The following is a 21,780-nucleotide window of genomic DNA, read 5'->3' as shown; positions in this document are numbered from 1 at the left end:
TCGTCTCTCTCCAGCGGCTGTCACTTGGCAGCAGCCATTCCTCAGGCTGCAGGAGAGGATGGAAGAGCCGTTCTGCAGGGCTGGGAAGGCAACATTTGACTACCCCTCCTCTTGACCCCAGCAGGTCATTAGATGGACTTTAGTGCCTAATGGAGTAGTTGAAATTTGTAAGACTTGACAGCATAAGGACATTTCTAATCCAATACAGGACAATAGAAGAATTAATGATTGAAGTGTCTGGGGAATTCATTATTTTATTTGAACAATTTCTATACCACTTAAATGCAATAGTCTCTAAGCATTTTAAGGGTTTTTTTAAATGAATACAAAAACCTTGAACCTGGCCTGGTAATGTACGGGCAGCCAGTACATTTGAGCGCTGCAGACATTTGAGCGCTCCAGACTTTTGAGCGCTGCAGTTATGCTCTGGCCATGGTCTGTCCCCATCAGTAGCCTAGCTGTGATGTGTCTTGTGGGCATGGGAACTACTAACCCAGAGTGTCTCTTTGTTTCCAAGGTTTAAGCTCAGTTTATTGGCCCTCATCCAGTCCAGCAGTGCACCCAGAGAATGGCCCAGATCATGCAAAACCCCTTGTGACTCAGGTGTTATGGCGAAGTAGAGCAGTGATGACACTTTGCCCCCAGTTCCTAAGGACTTCATCCATAGACCTTATATAGCTTTAAACAGCATTGGGGACAAGATTTTACCTTGTGGTACATTGTATTGCAAAGACCAGGAAGCTAAAACACAGTTAATGTGTTTCATGATGTTTTAACTCCCTCTGTCTGTTGAATGTGATAGCAATGGTATCCTTTTCTGAATTAGATTCATAATGAGACAGAATATTTTGATAACACAGCTGTCATGCTGTTGTTAAAGATGTTGGGCCTTTTCTGTAGTTCGGATTCTGCGGTTCTGTTGCCCCTGATCCTAAACATCTGTGCCTTCTCCCAGACTTTGGGAAAGTGAAAAGGTATTATGCAACAGGAGGTCTACGTAGTGAAGAGCTGCAAATGAAGGTTCATCTTAAAGCAAAATAACATTTGTATGTTTAATGGCACTGCATGTTTTTGTTTTAAAAAATAACGTCTTCCTTTTTCTTTCCTCATGTCTAGTGCAAAACAGCTTGTTCGTGGAGAGCCTAATGTCTCTTATATCTGCTCTCGGTACTATAGGGCACCAGAGTTGATCTTTGGAGCTACAGATTATACCTCCAGTATAGGTATGTGTGTATTTATTTTTAAAATATTTATGTTTTATGTGATCAGAATGGTAGACTACACAATCGCAACTATCCTGAAATACAACAACAACCAAACCGCTTAAAATCTTCCTGTTGAGGAGCTATTATGGAGCACTGCACTTCCATCCCCCCCAAAGCTACAGTTCACACGGAGAGCCAGTATTTGCAATGAATTGTAGGTGACCCATGCGGTTCCATTATAAAACCAACCTGAACATCAAGATAAAAGATTCTCATCTGCTATATTTTCAGCATCCTGTTAAATGGTGCTGAGGCAAATTCTAGTATTCAGGACCTTCCACCTCTATTTCTGTGTGACATCGTGGCATTTTCTGATCCTTTTTTTCTTTTTTTTTGCCATATCAACAATGCCACCTTTGTTTATTTCTCTGCAGGATGCAAGCTATGCTTTGTAGTGAGACAGCCCAACTATAAAAGGCATAAAGGTTACCCAAAGTCTGCTGCAGGAACGTTTATGGCATCAGACCCTGGACTGGCATAGAGATTATTGGATTGATTAATTGCATATTTTACAAATCCTGCCGTTCCTCCAGTGAGCTGAGGGCAATGTACATGGCCTTTCTCTCTCAGTTCTTATCCTTGCAACAACACTGTTAAGTAATTAGACTGAGAAATAGTGATGCTGGTCCATAATTATCCAGTGACCTTCATGGATGCTTGAGGATTTGAATCTGGGTCTCTCAGTATAAATCCAGTTTGCTACCATGTTGCATTTAAAATGAGACAGAAATATAAGAAGCAGAATGTCAGCCATGATCCACCCATTATTTATTACATAAGTGAAATCTTCAGTTTTCTAGCTGATATGGTTAGCTTATGTGGTCACTTGAAAATGCATCGTTCCAGTTAATGAGTCCATTGCCTTATCATTGCTGTTTCCTGAATCATTTTCAGCATGCCACATCAACCCTTTCCAGCATAGCAGGATCATTCTTCTAATGCATACTGCTAGCTGAGGCTGATGGGAGTTGTAGTCCAAAACATCTGGAAGGCGCCAGATTGGGGACGGCTTTTCTAACATATACCTGGGACTGAAGCAGAGTACTCTACTTGCGATCTTGTCAGTATTGGTGGAGCAGCACTGTTCTTTCTAAAATATTGGAAACTAGGCTTCTTTTCCGGCAGCCTAAAAAGTGACTTTGGCTTTCTTTGCCACAATACCGTATTGTAGACAAGAGTGTTCAGTTGTCTTCTTTGAAGCCAGAATGCACAATGCCTTCCTCCTCTTTTGAGATTTTAGTTTTACATTGTATATATAAACATTTTATTTATTTATTTATTTATGTTACATTTATATTCCACTTTTCCTCCAAGGAGCTCAAAGTGACATACATAGTTCTCCTCCCTGACTTTATTCTCACAAAAATCCTGTGAGGTAGGTTAGGCTGAGAGTGTGCACCTGTCCCAAGGTAACCCAGTGAGCTTCCTGATGGTGTGGGCATTTGAACCGTGGTTTTCCAGCTCCGAGTCCAACACTCTAACCAATAATGGCTCTGTGATATTGAGTAATATTTTGTTACTAAAAGCACATTTTAAAAAGAACCACACATGTTGAAATCACCAGGGAAGAGCATTGGGATGTTGTTGGAGAGGAAGGTGGTGAGCCAAGGCCTCAGGGTCTGAAATGGGAGTGAGTGGGAGTGTGAGCGGCAGCATGGAGATGCAAATGGAAATATCTATTGAATAGAATGAATTTCATATTAGAGGAGGGGCGTGTGGAAACTGGCAAAATCTGAAAAGAACACTGGCACCGTCTTACTGAGTTACTTTTGTATATAATTTTGCTTTGCAAGTTTAGACCTGGTACAGATTCATATAAGGTACCATTTGTATGAACATTGTCGGTGCTTCTCTGCAGCAGCCTAAATGCTTACCTGGTAAAGTAAGCCTTACTGTTCTGTTTCTATTTCTATTTATACTGTGTGTGTGTGTGTGCGCGCGTGTGCGTGTGCATATATATATATAGAGTGAGAGAAAATGGATATATGTAACCCACAATATCTTCCTATGTTTCTTCCCCCATCTCCAGATGTTTGGTCTGCAGGCTGTGTATTGGCAGAGCTGTTGCTAGGACAACCAATTTTTCCAGGCGACAGTGGTGTAGATCAGTTGGTGGAAATAATCAAGGTATGAGGGGTTTTTATTATTATTTGGGCATCATTTTAAATTGGAAATGAAATAATAGTAATTTTAATGTAACTTTGGTTTATATAAAACCCTCCTTTTATTTAAAAGTAAATGTGATACTGGCTTTTATTTTCCAGGTAAGTAAATAAGTCATTTTTACCCCTTCTGCACATAGGACACTCAGAGTCGCTTCACTACATTAGAAATGCAAGAAACCCATTTTGTGTATCTTTCTACCATGAAAAGCAGGATATGAATAACCTAAATAAGTAATAAATATAAAACAGAAAACGTATCTAAAAGTGTAAAAATACGTATTGGAATCACTACCAAATGGCCAGACATAATGATTCCTGCTCCCCACACCCTCACAATGTTCATTGCTCTTTAATTGTGACATGATCCAGTAGCAAGCAGTCTTCCCTAGCTATGGAAAGGAGTGAAACCTTCTGCTTATTTGTGAAGCAGGTGTATTTGCTGCAACTCAGAAGTTTCCTTCAATGTATTTTGACCCAATTCTAAGTTGGTTGTGTGTCCCCGCAATCCAACTTCAAAAAACAGAGCCCTGTAACTTACATGTGATAGATATCAGGGCCAGAGAAGTTGTCAAAAGGAATTGCATGCCTGGAATTGAGGAACGTAGAGGATAAGTTGTGAAACTAGGTCGGCTTATATCAGCGTCAAGAGGTGGTTTTCAATCTGTCATTGACAGAACAAAATCATTCTCCACAAAATTCAATGGTCAAACTTATATAAATGCACACAGATATATTGTTCTCATGCAGACAAAAATAATAGATTTTGTTCAGTTCATCATATTCAGTTTAGTTCTTCATTTAGATCTCTTGGTGTATATCCAATGAAATTCATTCTGTAGGAGTTTCTGCTACAGCTGTTGTCCTTCAGTGTTCATCTTCTCTTGACAGCAAAATTTTAAGTCTTAACATGTCCACATTGTAGAACATGCTGTGTGCTTTGGCTCCTTATACAACTTTTGTGCTTGCAAATGCAGGTCTGAATAGGTCTCGTAGAATATACATTCTGCGATTGAGTTGCTGTGATCAGATGCTGCAGATAGGGCTGTATCTCCTCAAAGGCAATGTTTTTTAACGGAGCTGGACACAAATCATCCGTCACTCACACACCATGAGGAGAAAAAAAGGGCATTTCTTATATAGAACGTACTCATATGAAGGTTCTTGTTTTTGTTGGTAGTAAAATAAAGTATGTTTAAGGTAGCACTTGGCTTATCTAAAGTGCATTTTGTACAAAATTATCTAAGTGCTTCAGAGATGGTCTGCATAATGTTAATTATGGTGCATAGTCCTACATACATTTGAATTAATTATGTGATCGGTACTCCAGGGAATAGTAAGAGATACAGCCAGTGATTAAAATGTAAACTTGGCCGCAGTTGGAGAGATCCCTAGATGTGCGGTTCCTGTTTGCATCCATTCCTTTTACTATAAGTGCTGCGCGCTACAGATGTTGGCTGCAGTAGCTACATTGTCTCAAGGTGCTAATAGACCACGTTTTCTATTTTCTAGGTCCTTGGAACTCCTACAAGAGAACAGATTAGAGAAATGAATCCAAACTACACTGAATTTAAATTTCCCCAGATTAAGGCACATCCATGGACTAAGGTGAGAGCCTGTTTGAACTAGTAGGGGGTGCCTGGAGAGGATACGCTGAGATCCATACATTAATCTTTACAAGTTAATGGGCAAACCAAGGCGCTATTACTCAGTGGTCCTATAAATGTTAATGCGAGTATTTTAACCATGTTCACAATAGTAATTTTGCTACTGTAACTGGAAGACACTTCCAGTCAGGTGGGGTGAAACACATATTTCTCTTTTCAACTGCACCTTCCTTTACATCCCACCCCTCCTACCTATGTACTGGGAATCCAACCCTTTATTCTTCATAGCCAACTCTCGTGTGTGTGTGTGTGTGTGTGTGTGTGAAGTCTTGTGTAAATATGGAAGTTTCAGGGTGCCTTATTACTTGATTAGCTTCACCCTGTTTAACAGGAGATTCAGCTGGTGAATATTGACAGGATTTTAGCTGAAACAAAGTAACTGAGGAACAAGAGGGAGGCTGCAGTATGCTCAGGTTAGCCCCAAGGCTTGTAGACTTATGAAACAAATTTAGGAATTAAAGCCCATTGAGGGTTAAGAATGCTCATTGTGGCTATGGAAAGCTGAGTGTTTTTGGAGGGGGTGAAAGAAAAGTGAGGTGTGTAGGGAGAGAAAGGAAAGAAGTATCGACTGGATTCCTCCACAGTAGTAGCACTTCACTATACAAAATTTGGTGATGTTATTATATCACATTTGTCATGAATGTTCTGGCTATTAATCAAAAAGAAAAATGAATAGAGAGCCTTATTATTCATGTTTATAGCTGTTGTCCACACCAATAAGGAGACAAGCAGGGCCTGATGTATTATGAACCTATATGATTCTTTTTCTTTAGGTGAGCAATAGAATTAAAATAGAATCATTTCCTGCCTCACAGGGAAGTATCACAGTACAAATATAAACAAGCAAAAAACATACATCCACACACCTCTTAGTACTTGGTTCTCTGTAAAGTGGCAGAAACCAGTGTGAGCTTCTCTTCAGCTCACTTAGAGCAGGGTGGGGAGAAGCAAGCTCTGCAGTTGCCTCATCTCTGCTGTGGATGCCAGGGCAGGCTTTTCTCCCCCTTGCCACATTATTCTTCTGGAGGGAAGGGTTGCAGCTGTGAATGGGACAGAGTGTGTTTTCCTACATATATTTAGTCCTCGGACAACTTAAGCTTAGACATGTCCTCTTAACTGAGAGGGTCTTGCTGAAATCAATTTTGAGGACAAAATTGGAGGGAGAGATGATGGGTAGGCAGCAGGGTTGCAATTCCAGTGACCCTTGGATTATATTTATCTCCATGATCCATATCAATCCAGAATTAGGGCAGAATACAGAATAGAAATCACTTTTGTTGTGGTGGTTTACCATCTGCAACAAAGGTTGTGGGGATTGTACGCTATATGGTTGCTGGAAGCTGTCAGTATTCAGGCTTCGCACTCTGATAGTTCCACTCCTGTCTGAGCAAAATTGAGGGTAATATTGAGTGACTGCTGTTCTACCCAATAGTATTTAATTCTTTTGAAATTTGTGGCTGCTGGAAGAGACAAGCACGTTTTGGGATGTGACATTATAAGTATGCTGAAGACGCCCAACTCTGTTTTTCATTTTCATCTAATCCAGATAGTGAGGGTTTCTTGAATGCCTTTTATTGACTGGATGGGGGCAATTAAATTGACTTAAGAATTCAGGCAAGGTAGAAATGTTGATGCTTAAGAGGTCAGCTCATTTGGGGACAAACAGGTTCTGTGCTTTCAGTGGGATTATTTTCTATGTGAAAGAGCTCCTTAAGTGTGAGCTGGTTGCACCCTGTCCTCACTAAAAAATGATTTCATGACAATTATCCAACACAATGTGTGTGAAGCCATCCTTGGTAGATAGTTCGTGAGGCTCAACATGGGTATAGGAAACATGTAGCAGGTTCAGTTCAAGGCACTACAATTTTACTTTTAAAGCCTTTAATGGCCCGGTTAATTTTATCTTCAGGTCAGTAGGTGGAGTCTTACTCCATGTTTCCTCTGTTACTGTGGCTAGAGCACTGAGAGTTCATTGCTATAATTGCTGCCATAACAATTTAGAAGCCTTCTTTGTAGATTTCTGGTAATTTTTGTTGCACGGGGCAATTTAAAAACAAACTTGAAAATATAATAGAGAGAAAGGAGAAAAAACAAACAAAGGCAGTTGACATTGATAATACAAATATTACATCAATCCTAATTTAAATGTATAGATTAATATAAGCAGTTCCTATGTCCAAATAGTTATAAACCATGTGCTCAGATAAAGGGAGAGATCTTCAGACCACTGAGTGGTACATAGTGGATGTTTAGACTTTTAACCTTGCAATTTAATCTTTTGGCCACCAAAAGGCTCACAGAATTCACTTTTGTTGTCCATCTGTTAGTCACCATACCTCAAGGATATAATTTAAGAGTGTGTGATCATCTGCAAATATCCCAGACAACATTAATATGAACAATAGTTTCTGGCCAGAAAGAAGACACCATAGGAGCATGACCACATTGTATGCCTCAAAACATTTTCAGTGTTACATCATTTCTTCCTACAAAGGCACGGTGGAGTCCAGCATACCAGAAACATCATGTTCTGTTGACTCAGTTTTGGCTAAAAATTAAAGAAACAGCCAAATAGATGATAAAGCAGTGTTTCATTAATAGAATGAATAGAACGCTCTATTAGTTTTCCGTGAAGATCCAGTTATTTCTTCCAGCAAAAATAGGAGACATTAAGGCACTCAAATCTGACATTTCCTAAATAGACACTAAAAGGAGCTGCAGTTGAAGATACGGTGATTCAGCTCTAGTGGTAAGTGGCAGCTAGACCGCAAAATTGGAAATGGCAAATGTTCTCAATCTGATGCTGTTAACTGGTATCTGGCTGTCAACCCAATTCTTTCACTAAGGACTTCCTCTTCATTTTCACATCCAAATTACCCCATAAAGTTACTGTAGAATGAGCATATGGAAGTGTAACTCGAAAGACATTCTACACATAGGAATCTTACTGGGTCACAGAGGGAGCCAATGAAGTAAATGAACTGATAAATCCACAATCCAGGAGGGCATAAGGTTGGGGGAGACAGTAGCAAAGGGAGGCACCATTGGAACAAGCCCACCTGCCAGACCGATAAGAAGTATGCCTTGCTTGGCGGAAATTGGAGCTCATCCAAGAAAGTCTGAACGCTGGTTGAACTGGTCAGGTCAGGACCAAAGTATTCCATCAGGTGACCATGAGTCCAGAGTTCTTCTCGTTAGAAAGGTCTCTGACCAGTGGCAGGGTTACCCCTGCTTCCTCCTCCCCACCCCTAGTTTTAGGTTCGGGAAATTGAGGTCCTGTGGCCCTCGGATAACCGTGTGCTCCTAGGGCTTGTATTAATTAAGACTCCTAGTAAAAACAACAAAAATTATCCCAGTCCACAGGGTTTAGGTTCCAGGTAAGTCATTATTGGCCACCCCTAGAAAGTGTTTTAGCTCCTCTTGGAGTATTTAGTGTGGTGCACGGAACGTTATTATTTACATTTTTCCTGGCATGTTTTATTTTCACCAAAATGTTTGGCCTTTCAGCTACTTATTTTATTTGCTGTTGTGTTCCTTGATCTTATTGTTGCAATGACTGTTTTGTTGACTTTAGTTATTCTGCACAACCTTGGGTATCTTACTCAAAAGGTGGGGTAGAAATGTTTTAACTAAATAAATAGGTTACACATCAGCCTCTCATTTTGTAGGTTGGGTAACCTTTGTGTGCAAGACTACTGGCACTATGGATTTTTAGCTGCAGGGTGCCTCCCTCCCTCTTCTTAATAGCTGTTATTGTCTAGTCCTATAACAGGCACTTCCTTTAGGTTGCCCCACTACCTGAGAGAGAAAGCAAATGAGGTGCCTTCGCACCCTTGCATTCCTCTTCAGGACCCACTGCTTTGCATCATGATGTCTCTCCCTGCAATGTTTCAACAACCTGCATTCACCTGCTGCTTCATTTTTCGCCGCTTGGGATTCCTCTGAAAACAGACAGTTGCTACTTCCCATTATGTGCATTTGTGGAGACCTTGCCTTCCTCAAAGCAAGTGACAAACCTTCATTGCACCAGGTCAAAATTCATTTGCCCCCTTCATGCAGTCCCAAAGGCTGTATCTGATGGCTGGAACCATGTAGAGCAGAAAGCATCTTCTTTTTTCCTATGTTTTCTGCCACCTGCAGAACAGGAGAGATGCAAAAGTTTCATTTTGGGTGTCACACAGATGTGTCCTTAGAACTTCATTTTCCTCCCGTAAAGGGCCAGTGCTGCCACTAGGAGAAGGCCGCCTCTGGCAGCTGATTTTTTGGGGGGGGGTGATGAAAGGGCAGCAAATTGTTAGTTCTATTATTGTTTTTGCTTCTGGGAATGAGAGGGATTTTCTGCCTCAGGTGCCAAAATAACTTGGTTGGTGGTCCACCTTAGCAGAGTGTCTTGGGACAGCCCTGCAGACATTGATTCCACAGCACAGTATTTTGCTTCAGCCATGTCTTCTTACATGCTCCCACTTCTCCAGATTTACTGGTGGGTGTGTGAATGAGAGAGAGGGAGGCCGGGAGGAGGAGGAAGGGGGGAGTTGTCCACCCTTTCTCCACAGGCTCCTGGAGGACGGCCCTTAGGCTTTCTACTTACAGCCTACTGCCCCAAGATAGGCTGAGTTTTGAATAGTCAGTTCCTTTTAAATAAAAACAGACTTTGGTTTACAGTCATACCTAGGGCTGCGAACACTGTGGGTTGCAGACCGCACCAAGCCCAGAAGTACTGGAACGGGTTACTTCCGGGTTTCAGCACATGCTCAGAAGCGCTAAATTGTACTTTGCACATGTGCAGAAGCCCCGAATCGCATCACAAGCATGTGCAGACGCAGCACTGTGGGTTGCGAACGCTGCGGGTTACGAACGAGCCTCCCGCATGGATCACTTTCGCAACCCGAGGTATGACTGTATAAGCTTGTGTGACTGCTTATGTGAAAATGCCCTCCTCTGGGTGTCAACTCTGAGCTTCTGAGGGTAGTGGAGAGCTACAAGAGTGCCCGTTCTGTCCATCCTCGGCATCGGTTGGGCCACAGAAGTTGCATGAAGTCAGAAACAGGACCAGCAGCCCCATTTCCCTTTACTCAGGGAGGCCCCTTTGCAAAATGTATGCATGTCGGTGGGGAGGGGGTGGAAGTTTTTTGCTTTCAGGAAGCATGGGAAAGGTGTAGCAGTTTCTTCTCTCCTGCATTTTGTTGTGCATGATGTAGCCCTCTTCTACTCTTCATGTGTGCTCATATGTGTGCACAACTGTCAGGTACATGAGTTTGGAGTTGGAAGAGTCTGCTACATCTCAGGACCCACCATGGCACTGATTCAGCCCTGATGATATATTGAGAAGTAGAGCTCTTGTACAAATAATAGGGAAAGGGGGGGAAATCACCTTTTTTCAATAATGAATGTTTTGAGTTGTTCCCCCGCTTTTCAAGCATAAGTTCTGCTTTGAATCAGTAGATCACAATAATTTAGAAAGTACTTCTTTCTAAATTATTGTGATCCACTGTTTCAAAACAGAATTTAGAAACTTGTCATCTCTACTTTCTGCCTAACCAATTCATTTAAGATTACTTGAATTATATTTGTTAATTTATAAAATAGTCCAAAGCAACTTACATGGTGATAATAGCATCTCTTCATTCTTAACTTTTCATTCCAGTAATGGAGTTTAAAAGTTACTTGAAAAGTTCCTATCAGTGTTCACATGTTTTATTTTAGTTTTTGTTTTCTGCGTGTGGCTTTCCTGTGCATTCTATCTGGCCGTATTTAGTCTGCATACTAAAGGTTAGTCTGCCCAATTGCATTCTCTTTTGTGCTCTTAGCTTTTCCTTTCCTTCACCAAGACTTATTTTAGATTGCAATAGATTCACTGTGACGGGCCGGTTTTCAGACCGAGTGCTAAATTTTAGTCCGCAGACTAAAATATAATCCGCGGATTATTTGCCCCAGAAATTCCCTCACTGAAAACTACATTAAACACAGTAACCATGATGCTTAAAACATAATAGTGAGGACGGTTCACAGCTAACAGCGTACTCTGCCACCTGCCCTTTTGCACCTAGGCACAATAGAACGCTGAAACCACCCCCAGCTTGCAATGCGGCCCATTGTGCTTAAGTGTTGGCAACCTGTATTATCGACCACTTAACCTGTAACTGTGACAGTCCCTTGCTTTTAATGTTTGTTGTTTGTATGCTTCTATGTAGTTCTTGGTGGGTGAATAAGGCAGTAGAACAGGTTGCAGTAAGTAAGAAGAGCTAAACAACGGTAGTGTGTTTCTTTCATTATCAGTGTGCGCTTGTAAAAGAAAAAACCAAACAAATCCTCCCCCCTTTTAAATGGCCATGAGGGCGTAAGGAAGGAAGCCACAATCAAGGGGCCGGGGAGAGTTAAGATCCTACCAGCACTTCTGAAATGTCATGTCCAGTTCCTGAAGCATCCTAAAGAGATATCTGCCAAAAAAGCTAAACACTAACAATCCATTGGCGGGGAAGTCAATCCAAAATGAAGAATAATCCGCGGCGGCCTGATACACACATAGCTTATAGAAATTTAAAATAGTTATTTTTAGTACTGAATCTTAAAGACCTTTATCTATTACATGTGCGGTTTCAAAAACACTTCTCATCTTGTGCTTTTGGGACAAGGGGAGGAAGAAAAAAGAAGAGTGGTCTGCACATGAGAGCATGTCTCATGTTTCCCCCCATGTCTGTGGAAATCTGTCTCCAAGACTGGGAAGAAGACTGCAGTTTAATATTGAAAATTCAGTATAATTTTACTTCTACATAGACATTTGATTTCATCTTTTTGTTACCTTTTACTAAAGTCACTGGCATTGGAACATGCATTTAAAATAAAATGTTTCTCTACTATGCCTCACCCTTGCAAAATCATTTTTTTTAAAGTTGGACTTGCTGCTATGGAGACTGATGTTTAAAGGTTCTAATTGTATTAAACATTTAATATTTCCCCATCACCATGGATTTCTGATAATATTGGATATATTTTTCCTTGCTGGACTATTCTTTTGGATTGACTCCCCCTGTTTGGATTATTTCACTGCATTATCATCTTTAGGACTCGTCAGGAACAGGACATTTCACCTCAGGAGTACGGGTATGTACATAAATATTTTTTCATATCATCAGGTTTATTGTTGGAGGAGGAGAGGCAAAAATGAGGATGGAAGAGTTGACACCAAGCAGCCATTGAGGTCACTGAGCCAAATGTTCTCTCTCTCTCTCAACATTGTTCAGGTTTTAGCTGCTAGTTTCTTGCGGCGGTTGGGCTTTCAATTTTCTGGCATTGTTAATGTAGTACATTCTGTATCATATTACTTTTTCCAAGTCCCAGCAGAGAAAGGGCAACCTGATCTTCATGAGGGCCTGCAGTTATAGTGAAGCTAGAATACATGCTACAGTACATTATAGGACATATTAAGTGTGAATAGCTTTTGCTTACTCATGGAAGGAGTGAAAGATAGAGTCAGCCTGAGTTCTGCTAGACAAGTAAAAAAAGAAAGAAAGAAAGGAATGTTCCACAGTTAGCAGTTCATCTAAAGATAGTAATGAAGAAAAATACAAAGCATCATTTTATTTTAAAGGAGGCAAGTATACCTAAAGCATTTCAACCTTAGATTGAATTTCCACCTGATTTCATATGGTGGTGGGGTACAGTTTTATTTGACAAGCTCTAGGACAATATTTGAGGTTCATAAAATTTGGGGAAAGTTTTGGTTTAATGTATATTGAGATTTGAATGTGGGATTTTCAGTAACTTGATGGATTATGTATCTGGAAAAAAGAATTTGAACTTCTTTAATGGAGATGATTTCCCCAAAATTTATGAGATGAAACGTGGTTTTTTAAATTTATTGTGCTTCAACAACTCGGTCATGACCCCACAACTTGGTCTTGCCACAATCACAGATGGACAGCCCTTTTCTCTTACTTGTGGCAGTGAAATTGCTTCTAGGATGGGTAACCTGAGGTCCTCCAGATATTTTGTTGTTGGACTCCATCCGCCATCAGTTCCAACCAGAAGAGCCAGTGTGCAGCGATAGTGTGAGCTGTAGTCCCACATCACCTGGGCCACCAATTCCCCATCCCTGTTGTAAGTGAAGGGGGTACCTGGTAAAAATGTAAAAGATAAACCCACGTCACAGGTTGCACTTAAAGGTAGCTCCAAGAAGTATGTCAGGGCACAGGTGCCACTGTCTCCTATTCAGGAGTTGCTGCCGGAGTAGTACTAGGAAAGCCAGCTGCAGTAGCTTCTCATTACCTCTCCCAGCCCAGCAAGAGGAGGAGAAGTGCTGAGTTTTCAGAGGTGTTTTGTGAGGTTGCTTAGCCCTTTCCTTTCTCCCTCTGCAGCTGGTTCTGAAACTAGAACTAAGCACAAATCCAGTTGAGGGCGGGGGAGACAAGTGAGCTTGCAAGAGGGAATAGTTAAACATTCCTTCCCCTGTTGATTCTCCCAGACCAGTTTTTCTCCTCTACGTTGATACTACATTGACACGTGTGTAGTTTTGATTTTTAAGAGTAAAGAAAAACGATGGCTGTGAAACATGGTCATTTCCTCCTGGCTTGAACAGAGCACCCCTGCATTCAGTCCACGGGGGGAGAGGACTTGCTTTGGCTTCTCTCTTGGCCTGAGCAGGCGAGAGCAGGAGAGGGCCTGATATCATTGTCTGTTTTAGAGGTCCACAGGATTCCTTTCAGACTATGGTATTACTACTTATTCCCACAGTTGTCCCAGGCATGCAAGTAAGCACAGCCTGGTTCAGTCTAATAGTTCTTGCAACATCTGGGCACGGCAGAAGAGTTTTGCTTATGTGATCGTTTGCCTACCTTAACTTAATTCTTGTCTTTTAATTCTTCAGCTTTTTTACTTTCCCTCACATATGTAAACTAGCTTTCTGTATGAACTCAGAACTCTTGATAAATCCCACCAATAGCCTATACCATTATTGCTGATGAGGAGATTCTTGACGCAGTTTATGTTCTGCTGAATTTAAATATCTTCTCTTCAAAATCTGTTTGAGCAGATTTGCAGTTGATTTTGCATGTGGTATATGCTATTGCTTTGGGGTTTGGTCCAACTTTACATGCGTGGGAATCCGTCCCCTCGGTGGGGTTTCTCCTTCCTCTCTTTCCGCTAGCAGCCTTCCATGCACCCCGAAATCTGCTCCAGAGGATTGAGTATCCTTCCTGGGCGGATTTTGGGTGTGTGCAGGGATGGGGAATAAGTAGAACCAAAAGTCTCGTTGCAAGCGCAGGTTTCCACCGTGCAAGTGAGCTGCCACAACTGAATCTCATCCTTTGTGTTTTGTGAGTTGGATTTGCCAGTTTTTGTCCCACCCTTGTCTCAAGATTTTACATATACTGTTTGCTCATGAGCTGTATTGCACCTGTAGCGTAGGTGAAAGAAAATGCTTCAGGAACCTGTGAATGTGTGGTTATTTAATTTTTATGTGTGTGAGAGAGGAGAAGGTAGATGGAGTGCAACATTGGTGGACAAAAGACTGATTGTGAATAGTAGAAATATATGCTGTTTGACCTAACCTCCGATGGCAAATGTCTGAGAGAAAAACTAGCTGGCTGAGTACGCTTCAGCAATACTCCCAAACGCCTAAAATTTGGAAGTTATCCTAATTAATTACTTGCTGTGTATTATTAAAGGATAAACCAAAACTATGAGACCTGATCAGTGTCCCTACCAGTCAGCATAAATCCACACCCAGTACAAAACCAGTTGGTTGCTTAAAAGTTTTGCTTTCAGTAAATGCTTCAGAACGTGGTCTTCAGAAAATCCTGCTCATTTGCTTTTCTCTCTCCTCCAACCCATATGCATGGCCGACTGCATTCCTGTTATGTTTGGAATGGATTATTTCTCTCTTCCTAAAAGTTCTTCTCAGCTGTGTCTTGTGTTCCCCCCCACCCTGTGACCTTGTAACTTCACCTTAGTACAACAACCTTCCTTGCACTTAACCATTCAACCCTAGAAGCTTGATTAAGCTTCAGTACTTTATAAACTAATGTCTAATTCCTACTCTGAGCGGTTTAGTTCCTCAGATTCTCAGTCCTTCAACGACAAGAGCAAAGAAGAGTATTGACGGACTGTCCCTCTTGTTCTGCCGCAGGTCTTCCGGCCCCGCACTCCACCAGAAGCAATAGCGCTATGTAGCCGCCTGCTGGAATATACCCCCACGGCACGCCTGACTCCGCTGGAAGCCTGCGCACACTCCTTCTTTGATGAATTACGGGACCCAAACATCAAATTACCGAGTGGGCGAGAGAAACCTGCACTCTTTAACTTCACCACTCAAGGTAGTCTGGGGGCACGAAGGAAGATTGTGTGTCCGCAGTTTCTTATGGCACAAAGATGGCATCATCTCAAATAGTGGTCAGAAGGGATGGATAGAAATGTTGGGCAGCTGGAAGCGTGAACTGTGTTGAGAAGGTGTAGAGAAAGGGTTTTTTAAAAAGTCTGAGAAAGAGACTTCTTTACCCCTCAGTCAATCTGGCTTGATCGAAGAAAGGCTGTTTGACATAGATACGCATCCATAATCTCAATAGGCTGGTGCTTCTGTGTCATGATTGCCATTATTACTGGGACATTCAATTCCTAGTTAGTCATAGATGAAATTGCTTGTTAGATAGAAGATTGAAATATTCTTGGAAGAATAGAGACTACTGCTCATGTTCACATTTTTACCAGGAATCGTATTTAATAAGCTAATTGAGTATATAACTTAGAACATCCAGGAGTCCAGATTTAGGGAATCGGCTGAAATGCAGGCTAAGGAAGTATGTTTTCGCAGTTGCTTTGCACATGTTTTCAAGAACTGTACAATTGTTAGGGGTTGTAAAACAGAAGCATACTTTGTGGCCTGTATTGTTCAGATTCTTTGGAAAGATGGCTGCAACCCAATTACAATTACTCATATGCATTTCGGTTAACATAGGGTTGCCATACGTCTGGATTTGCCCATGTCGGCAGGGCTGTTTTCCCATAAAAATAGCTCAAAAACAGCATTTTTCTTCTTGCAATTTTGCCAAACAGCTTTGCCAAAAAGAAGAAGCAGCTCAACAATTTATGGCAACTATAGTTAACATATCAATTTAATTTGCACATGGTTAAAAAAGATCGGAAGCAAGAAGCGTATTTTCTTTTATAGGATGCTATGTGTCAAAGCAGGCATTGGAAGAGGCATTTATGCTTGCCTGTGAGGGAAGGTAATATTTGCCATCTGCTGCCTTTATATGGAAAATAATTTTTTAAAATAAAATGTTACCTGCTTAATCACCAGTACCTTTTACATTTATTTTTATTAATGTTAATTAATTAATTTAAAGCTTTTTTTTTTAAAAAAAACCTAGCCAGTTAATAATATTGCAGCCCTATTTGAAGATACTCTTTTCTATGTTAAAGTCAGTGAAAGGGCCGTGGCCACCTGTCAGGTTTCTAAAGGGTGCTGAGAGTGCTGGGATAGTATTTTCTAAGCGCTCAAATGCTGCTGCTCTTGAGATGCACCTTTTCTGCCTGTAAAGCATTTGCTCCACTCTGGGTTCTGGTACTTCCTTCCCTGGTTCCATTGGTAACAGTAAATTCTGCCAGTTCCTCTTGACCCGAGACCCACCATGCCAACTTCCATTTCTGCATATATGAAAGTAACCACAACACTGCTCTGAACAGGATGTTTAATTTGCCTTAATCTCAGGACTGAATTACTTGAGGCAGTTCAAACTAATATTGTTAAAATCACTGGTATGTCTTGGATTATTTCTGCTGTTCTGTAAATGGCAGGCTGGAGGGGAAATTAATGGTTGTATTCAACATAGTGAAAGCCTGGCGCAGAGCCTAGGACTTGCCGATCAGAAGGTCGGCGGTTCAAATCCCTGCGACGGGGTGAGCTCCTGTTGCTCAGTCCCTGCTCCTGCCAACCTAGCAGTTCGAAAGCATATCAAAGTGCAAGTAGATAAATAGGTACCGCTCCGGCGGGAAGGTAAACGGCGTTTCCGTGCGCTGCTCTGGTTTGCCAGAGGTGTCTTAGTCCTGCTGGCCACATGACCTGGAAGCTGTACACCGGCTCCCTCAGCCAGTAAAGCGAGATGAGCGCCACAACCCCAGAGTCGGCCACGACTGGACCTAACGGTCGGGGTCCCTTTACCTTTTACCTTTACTAAGCCTGTCATTAGAGGAAGTATTTCCACTTACGCAAAGGGACTCCCTTGCCTCTTCCCCCCACCCATGTGCCCCTTAAATCTATTATTGGGGTTCCCCAACTTGACAGAGATTTGGGGAGAGGGGGCTGAAGAGACCCCTTGCACAAATGGGATGCGTTAGTTGGCTCCGGCCCAAGCAAGCAGGCAGGACAACCTTTGTTGTGGCTCAGGTTTATCTGGAGGTGCTTTAGCAAGAACATATTCAGCTCTCAAAAAAACTGCCATTGTAGGGATAGTTTTGCCCATGAATATTGGGGCATCTAGTCTCTATGAGTTGTTAGAGACAGAGGAGAGTTCAGTTAGCCATTTAGACGGTCAGAACTGTTTTGATCTGGCTAGCCACCAGCAGACAGATTGTGATTGACTTCAAAAATAAGTAATCCAGAAATCACCCCCCCCCCCCCCAGTTCCAGGGGATCTGTAGCCCTTGTGTCCTTATTGCCCAAGGACAAAAGGCTGGATGGAGGGAACCTCCTGGCTTTTCCTCTCCACCATCTTATGGGGAAGCTCCTTCTTCTTATCTTTGGTCTCCACCAGGGCATTCTTCAGGCCAGGGGGGTCAAAACCTGCAGCCCTCGGGGCCTTTTTGGGTGGCCCTTGGCAACATTCAAGGAAAAAACACCATAAAGCCTTTTTAAAAAATTGTTAATGAAAGCACATACTTCCGTCTGTGTAATGGATTTGTTTAATAATTAAATCTAGTGTGTATTTAATTAAATATATTTAATTAAATATATTAATGCAGTTCTAGCCATAGTGGAGGATATTAAGAATGCAGTAGTAATAATAATAATAATAATAATAATAATAATAATAATAATAATAAATTAATTATATTTATACCCCGCCCTCCCCAGCTGAAGCTGGGCTCAGGGCACCTAACAACAATCAAAATAATCCACATTCTAAAAACCTTTCATTATAAAAATTAATTAAAATCAAAATTGATGGCAACCATAAACTAAAGTTTTGTAAAGATTGCCAGAGGAGGGGGTCAGGCTGTGCCCTGACCAAAGGCCTGGTGGAACAGCTCTGTCTTACAGGCCCTGCGGAAGGATGTCAGGTCCTGCAGGGCCCTTGTCTCTTGTGACAGAGCGTTCCACCAGATCGGAGCCGCAGCCAAAAAAGCCCTGGCTCTAGTTGAGGCCAGCCTAACCTCTCTGTGGCCTGGGATCTTCAGGATGTTTTTATTTGCAGACCATAAGTTCTTCTGTGGGACATACCAGGAGAGGCGGTCCCATAGGTCATTAAGCAATTATAATACTCTTTTGAAACTCACATTCCAAGGGCATGTCTGTAGCAGTTCGTTTTTGTGCTCTAGCTGAAATAGTACTGATAACGACAGTTTCTTTTAGGGATTTGGAAGGTAGAGTGATTGCAATATAATACCAGCTGCTTCAATCTCATAGTTCATACTCGCTTCCCTTCAACATTATTGGTGTGATTTAGTGGTGTAATCGTACTAATCCTTTTGCTTGTTTGTTTTAAATAGCTCACAGTTCCAAGAGCAGGGTGTGTGGGTGTAGAAATGCACAAATACACAGTCTGTACAAAAACAACAAGGGGGAAATTTAAATTAAAAGAAATGCAATATAGGCAATTTGGCAGACGTCATGGCAGAGAAACACCTTTTCAACAGAAAAGAAGATGCAAGGGATGACAGTCTTTCCCCAGTGAAGTTGTCTGAGCAGTTTCCAACTCTGGGAAAGCATGTTAGAATCATAGATTCTTAGCCACACATGGCCATGTGGCTGATGTGGGATAGGAGACACTGTGAAGCTACTGGCAGAGGCTCCCTGTGGGCTGGCTGTAAATACTCTCTTCTTCAACTTCCTTCTAGAACTGTCAAGTAATCCGTCTCTGGCTTCGACCCTCATACCTGCTCACGCTCGGAATCAAGCAGCTGCTTCAACCCCAACAAATGTTCCAGCAGCCTCAGGTGAGACTTTCTTCATGCCTGCCACGTTTTTGCTTGCTAAACTATTCCACCCCCCACACCAAACTGTCTTCCCTGACACGGAGTGTCCTCAGTTACTGATCATACCTTGTTTGCGAACTGAAAAGAAAAAAACCAGCAGCCAATACCAACTGTGTTTGCTAGATTGATTTCCATTTCAGACGTGGGGTGAATGAGGGAACACCAGCAATTTCCACTCCAGATTTCCAATTTCATCAGCATTCTGCAACACCCGTACTTAAAAAAAACCCCAAGCTGGGCAGAATCAGATACCGGGACAGTGCAGCCTGAGGGTGGGGACAGGTTTCTTAGAGGGGTGAGGGCCACCACGTGTGTGCAGGATCCTTGCCCTTCCTGGCTCATGAAAGCAGCTGAGGAAGACTAACCAAGTGGGTAAGGGTGGCGATGGAACCCGTTCAGCAAAGCAGGGTGGCAGTGATAAGACCTCTGCTGAAAAAGCCCTCCCTGAACCCCTCTGTTTTGGATAATGGCTGGCCAGTCTCCAATATTCCATTCTTAGGCACGGGGCTGGAGTGTGTGGCCGCTTCTCAGCTCCAAGCTTCTCTGAATGAGACAGATCATCCATATCCATTTAATACTGGCTCCAGCCATTATGGGACAGAAAAAGCATTGGTTGTGTTAGTGGATGAGCTACACCAGGAGCCAGACAGCAGGAGTTGGTTCTCCTGGACTTTTGATACCATTGGCCATGGTTTCTCTGTGGGACGCCTCCCTGGGATGGGATTGGGAGGCATGGTTTTATGGTGCATGTATAATCCTATTGTGATTATTTATTTCTTGTATATGTATACCTCCCTATATCCGTAGATCTCAGGGTAGTTCACAACATAAAATTACAACGTAAAAAACACAAAATACCTAACAGAAATAAGAGCAAAGACAACCTGATACTCCCCCCCCCTTCCACAACACATTTTAAAGGGTATCAGATGTCAGTCAGCCAAAGGCCTAGTTAAAGAAGAACATTGTCGCCTGGCGCCTAAAGGTGTATAAAGAAGGTGCCAGGCCAAACCTCCCTGGGGAGAGAATTCCGCAAAGGGGAAGCCGTTGCAGAAAAGGGCTGCTCTCAAATTCCCACCCTCTGGAGCGCTTGAGGAGGGGCCCAAAGAAGGGCCTGGGAGGTTCATCAGGAGAGAGGCAGTCCTTGAGGGATGGCGCTCCTCAGCCGCTTCGTCCCAGGGAAGGGGCTGCTGTGGGTCAAGCCCTGCATGGCACAGCCAACCTTTGCCTAAACATTCAGGAGCATACCGTTGTATGTTGGGACAATTACAGATTCATCAGAGAATGAAAAATGTATTGGTAATCTATAGCTGGCTGTGGAGTCTGGTTTAATGTGTATGTTCTGCATTTATTGACTCATCTTTTTTTCCTACTTGGGTATTTATATGACTGCTAAAAAATGTTAAAGAGCTACTTAATTATATTACACAAAGTTAAGTGTCTGTCCCCCCCCCCCTTATTTTCCTAGTTTGATCTAATGGATAGCCTTTTGGTAGAGATGGCTCTCGCTTACATAAGATTGTCTCAGAAATACTTTATCCAGGAATCAGTGGGCAAAACTGATTCATTATTGAGCAAAATATGAATTCCTGTGCTTCAACCCTCTTACCAACTGCCCCCTCCAAAGCCAGTGCAGTGGCAGCAACAGCTGCCCTTGCTGCTAGAAGAGGAGAAGAAGGTGATGTCTGCTGGTAATGTAGTTCTCCCAAAGACTCCTGCAATGACAGCAGGTTTTGTGAATGCCAAGCAGAACTTGCAAAGTGCAGAAGTGCTTGGTTTTTCTTTGCTAAATAGTGGGGGAGCAGCCCTCCTCCACACCTGCAATTTAGCAGAACAAAAGCAGAGCTCCACCAGCACATAATGCGTATGTTTCAAGCAAAATAAAGCTTTCCCATTGTAGTAGACTTTAGGAGAACTACACCATCCAGCAGAAAGTGGATTCCCCACTCCTCTGGAAGAGGGAGGGATCAGGTCAACCTTCTTTCTTTTTAGCAGCACCAACCAGAGAATGAGAACTTGCAGAGCTATTGTCTTCTGTAAAGATGGCTCACCAAGTACCTGCGAGCCCCTGACACAGTAAACTTCGCAGCATTTTTCTTTTTTTGATATAAAATTTTGTAATTGCTTTGATTTGCACCATGAAACCCTTCTTCATTATCCTTTCCCTCTTGCTGTGTTTTATTATGGACTCAGTAAATCACACAGCTGTTCCGAACCCTGTTTTTATTGTCTATTGAATTCAGGAGAGGAGTTGGGGAAAAGGAGCCTAGTGGGCTCCCAATACTTTTCTAACTCCGTAGAATCAAATAGTGTCACCTCTTAGCACCTGTTTATTTGTGTCTGTTTATCAATCAGGTGTTTTAATACCTGTTCATCAGTAAATTATGTTCAAAAGATGTTGGGTATGTGAAGCCTAAACCTCAGCTATTTGGTAAAGAACCATGATTGGCCAAGGTTTATTAGTCAAATGGGTTTTATTCAAGGAACTGCCCCAGATAT

At 42.1% G+C, this 21,780-nt stretch overlaps 1 protein-coding gene across 3 annotated transcripts in view; it reads left to right on the top strand.

The window, feature by feature from the left end:
* The window catches only part of GSK3B (glycogen synthase kinase 3 beta), a 59,867-nt gene that overhangs the window by 32,205 nt on the left and 5,882 nt on the right, over positions 1-21,780 (top strand). For 2 of the 3 annotated variants that reach the window (XM_083420326.1, XM_083420328.1), the window contains exons 6-11: positions 1,117-1,223; positions 3,295-3,392; positions 4,940-5,035; positions 12,157-12,195; positions 15,218-15,404; positions 19,144-19,242. In XM_083420326.1, the coding sequence (XP_083276452.1) occupies positions 1,117-1,223; positions 3,295-3,392; positions 4,940-5,035; positions 12,157-12,195; positions 15,218-15,404; positions 19,144-19,242 (626 nt within the window). The remainder of the gene's footprint in view (positions 1-1,116; positions 1,224-3,294; positions 3,393-4,939; positions 5,036-12,156; positions 12,196-15,217; positions 15,405-19,143; positions 19,243-21,780) is intronic. The other variant, XM_083420327.1, reaches the window with a different exon arrangement.

The sequence above is a fragment of the Podarcis tiliguerta genome (assembly GCF_965153285.1).
Source record: "Podarcis tiliguerta genome assembly, chromosome: 17".
Taxonomy (NCBI): Eukaryota; Metazoa; Chordata; class Lepidosauria; order Squamata; family Lacertidae; genus Podarcis; species Podarcis tiliguerta.
Note: the sequence above shows the minus strand (reverse complement) of the source record. Positions and strands in the feature narration are given on the sequence as shown.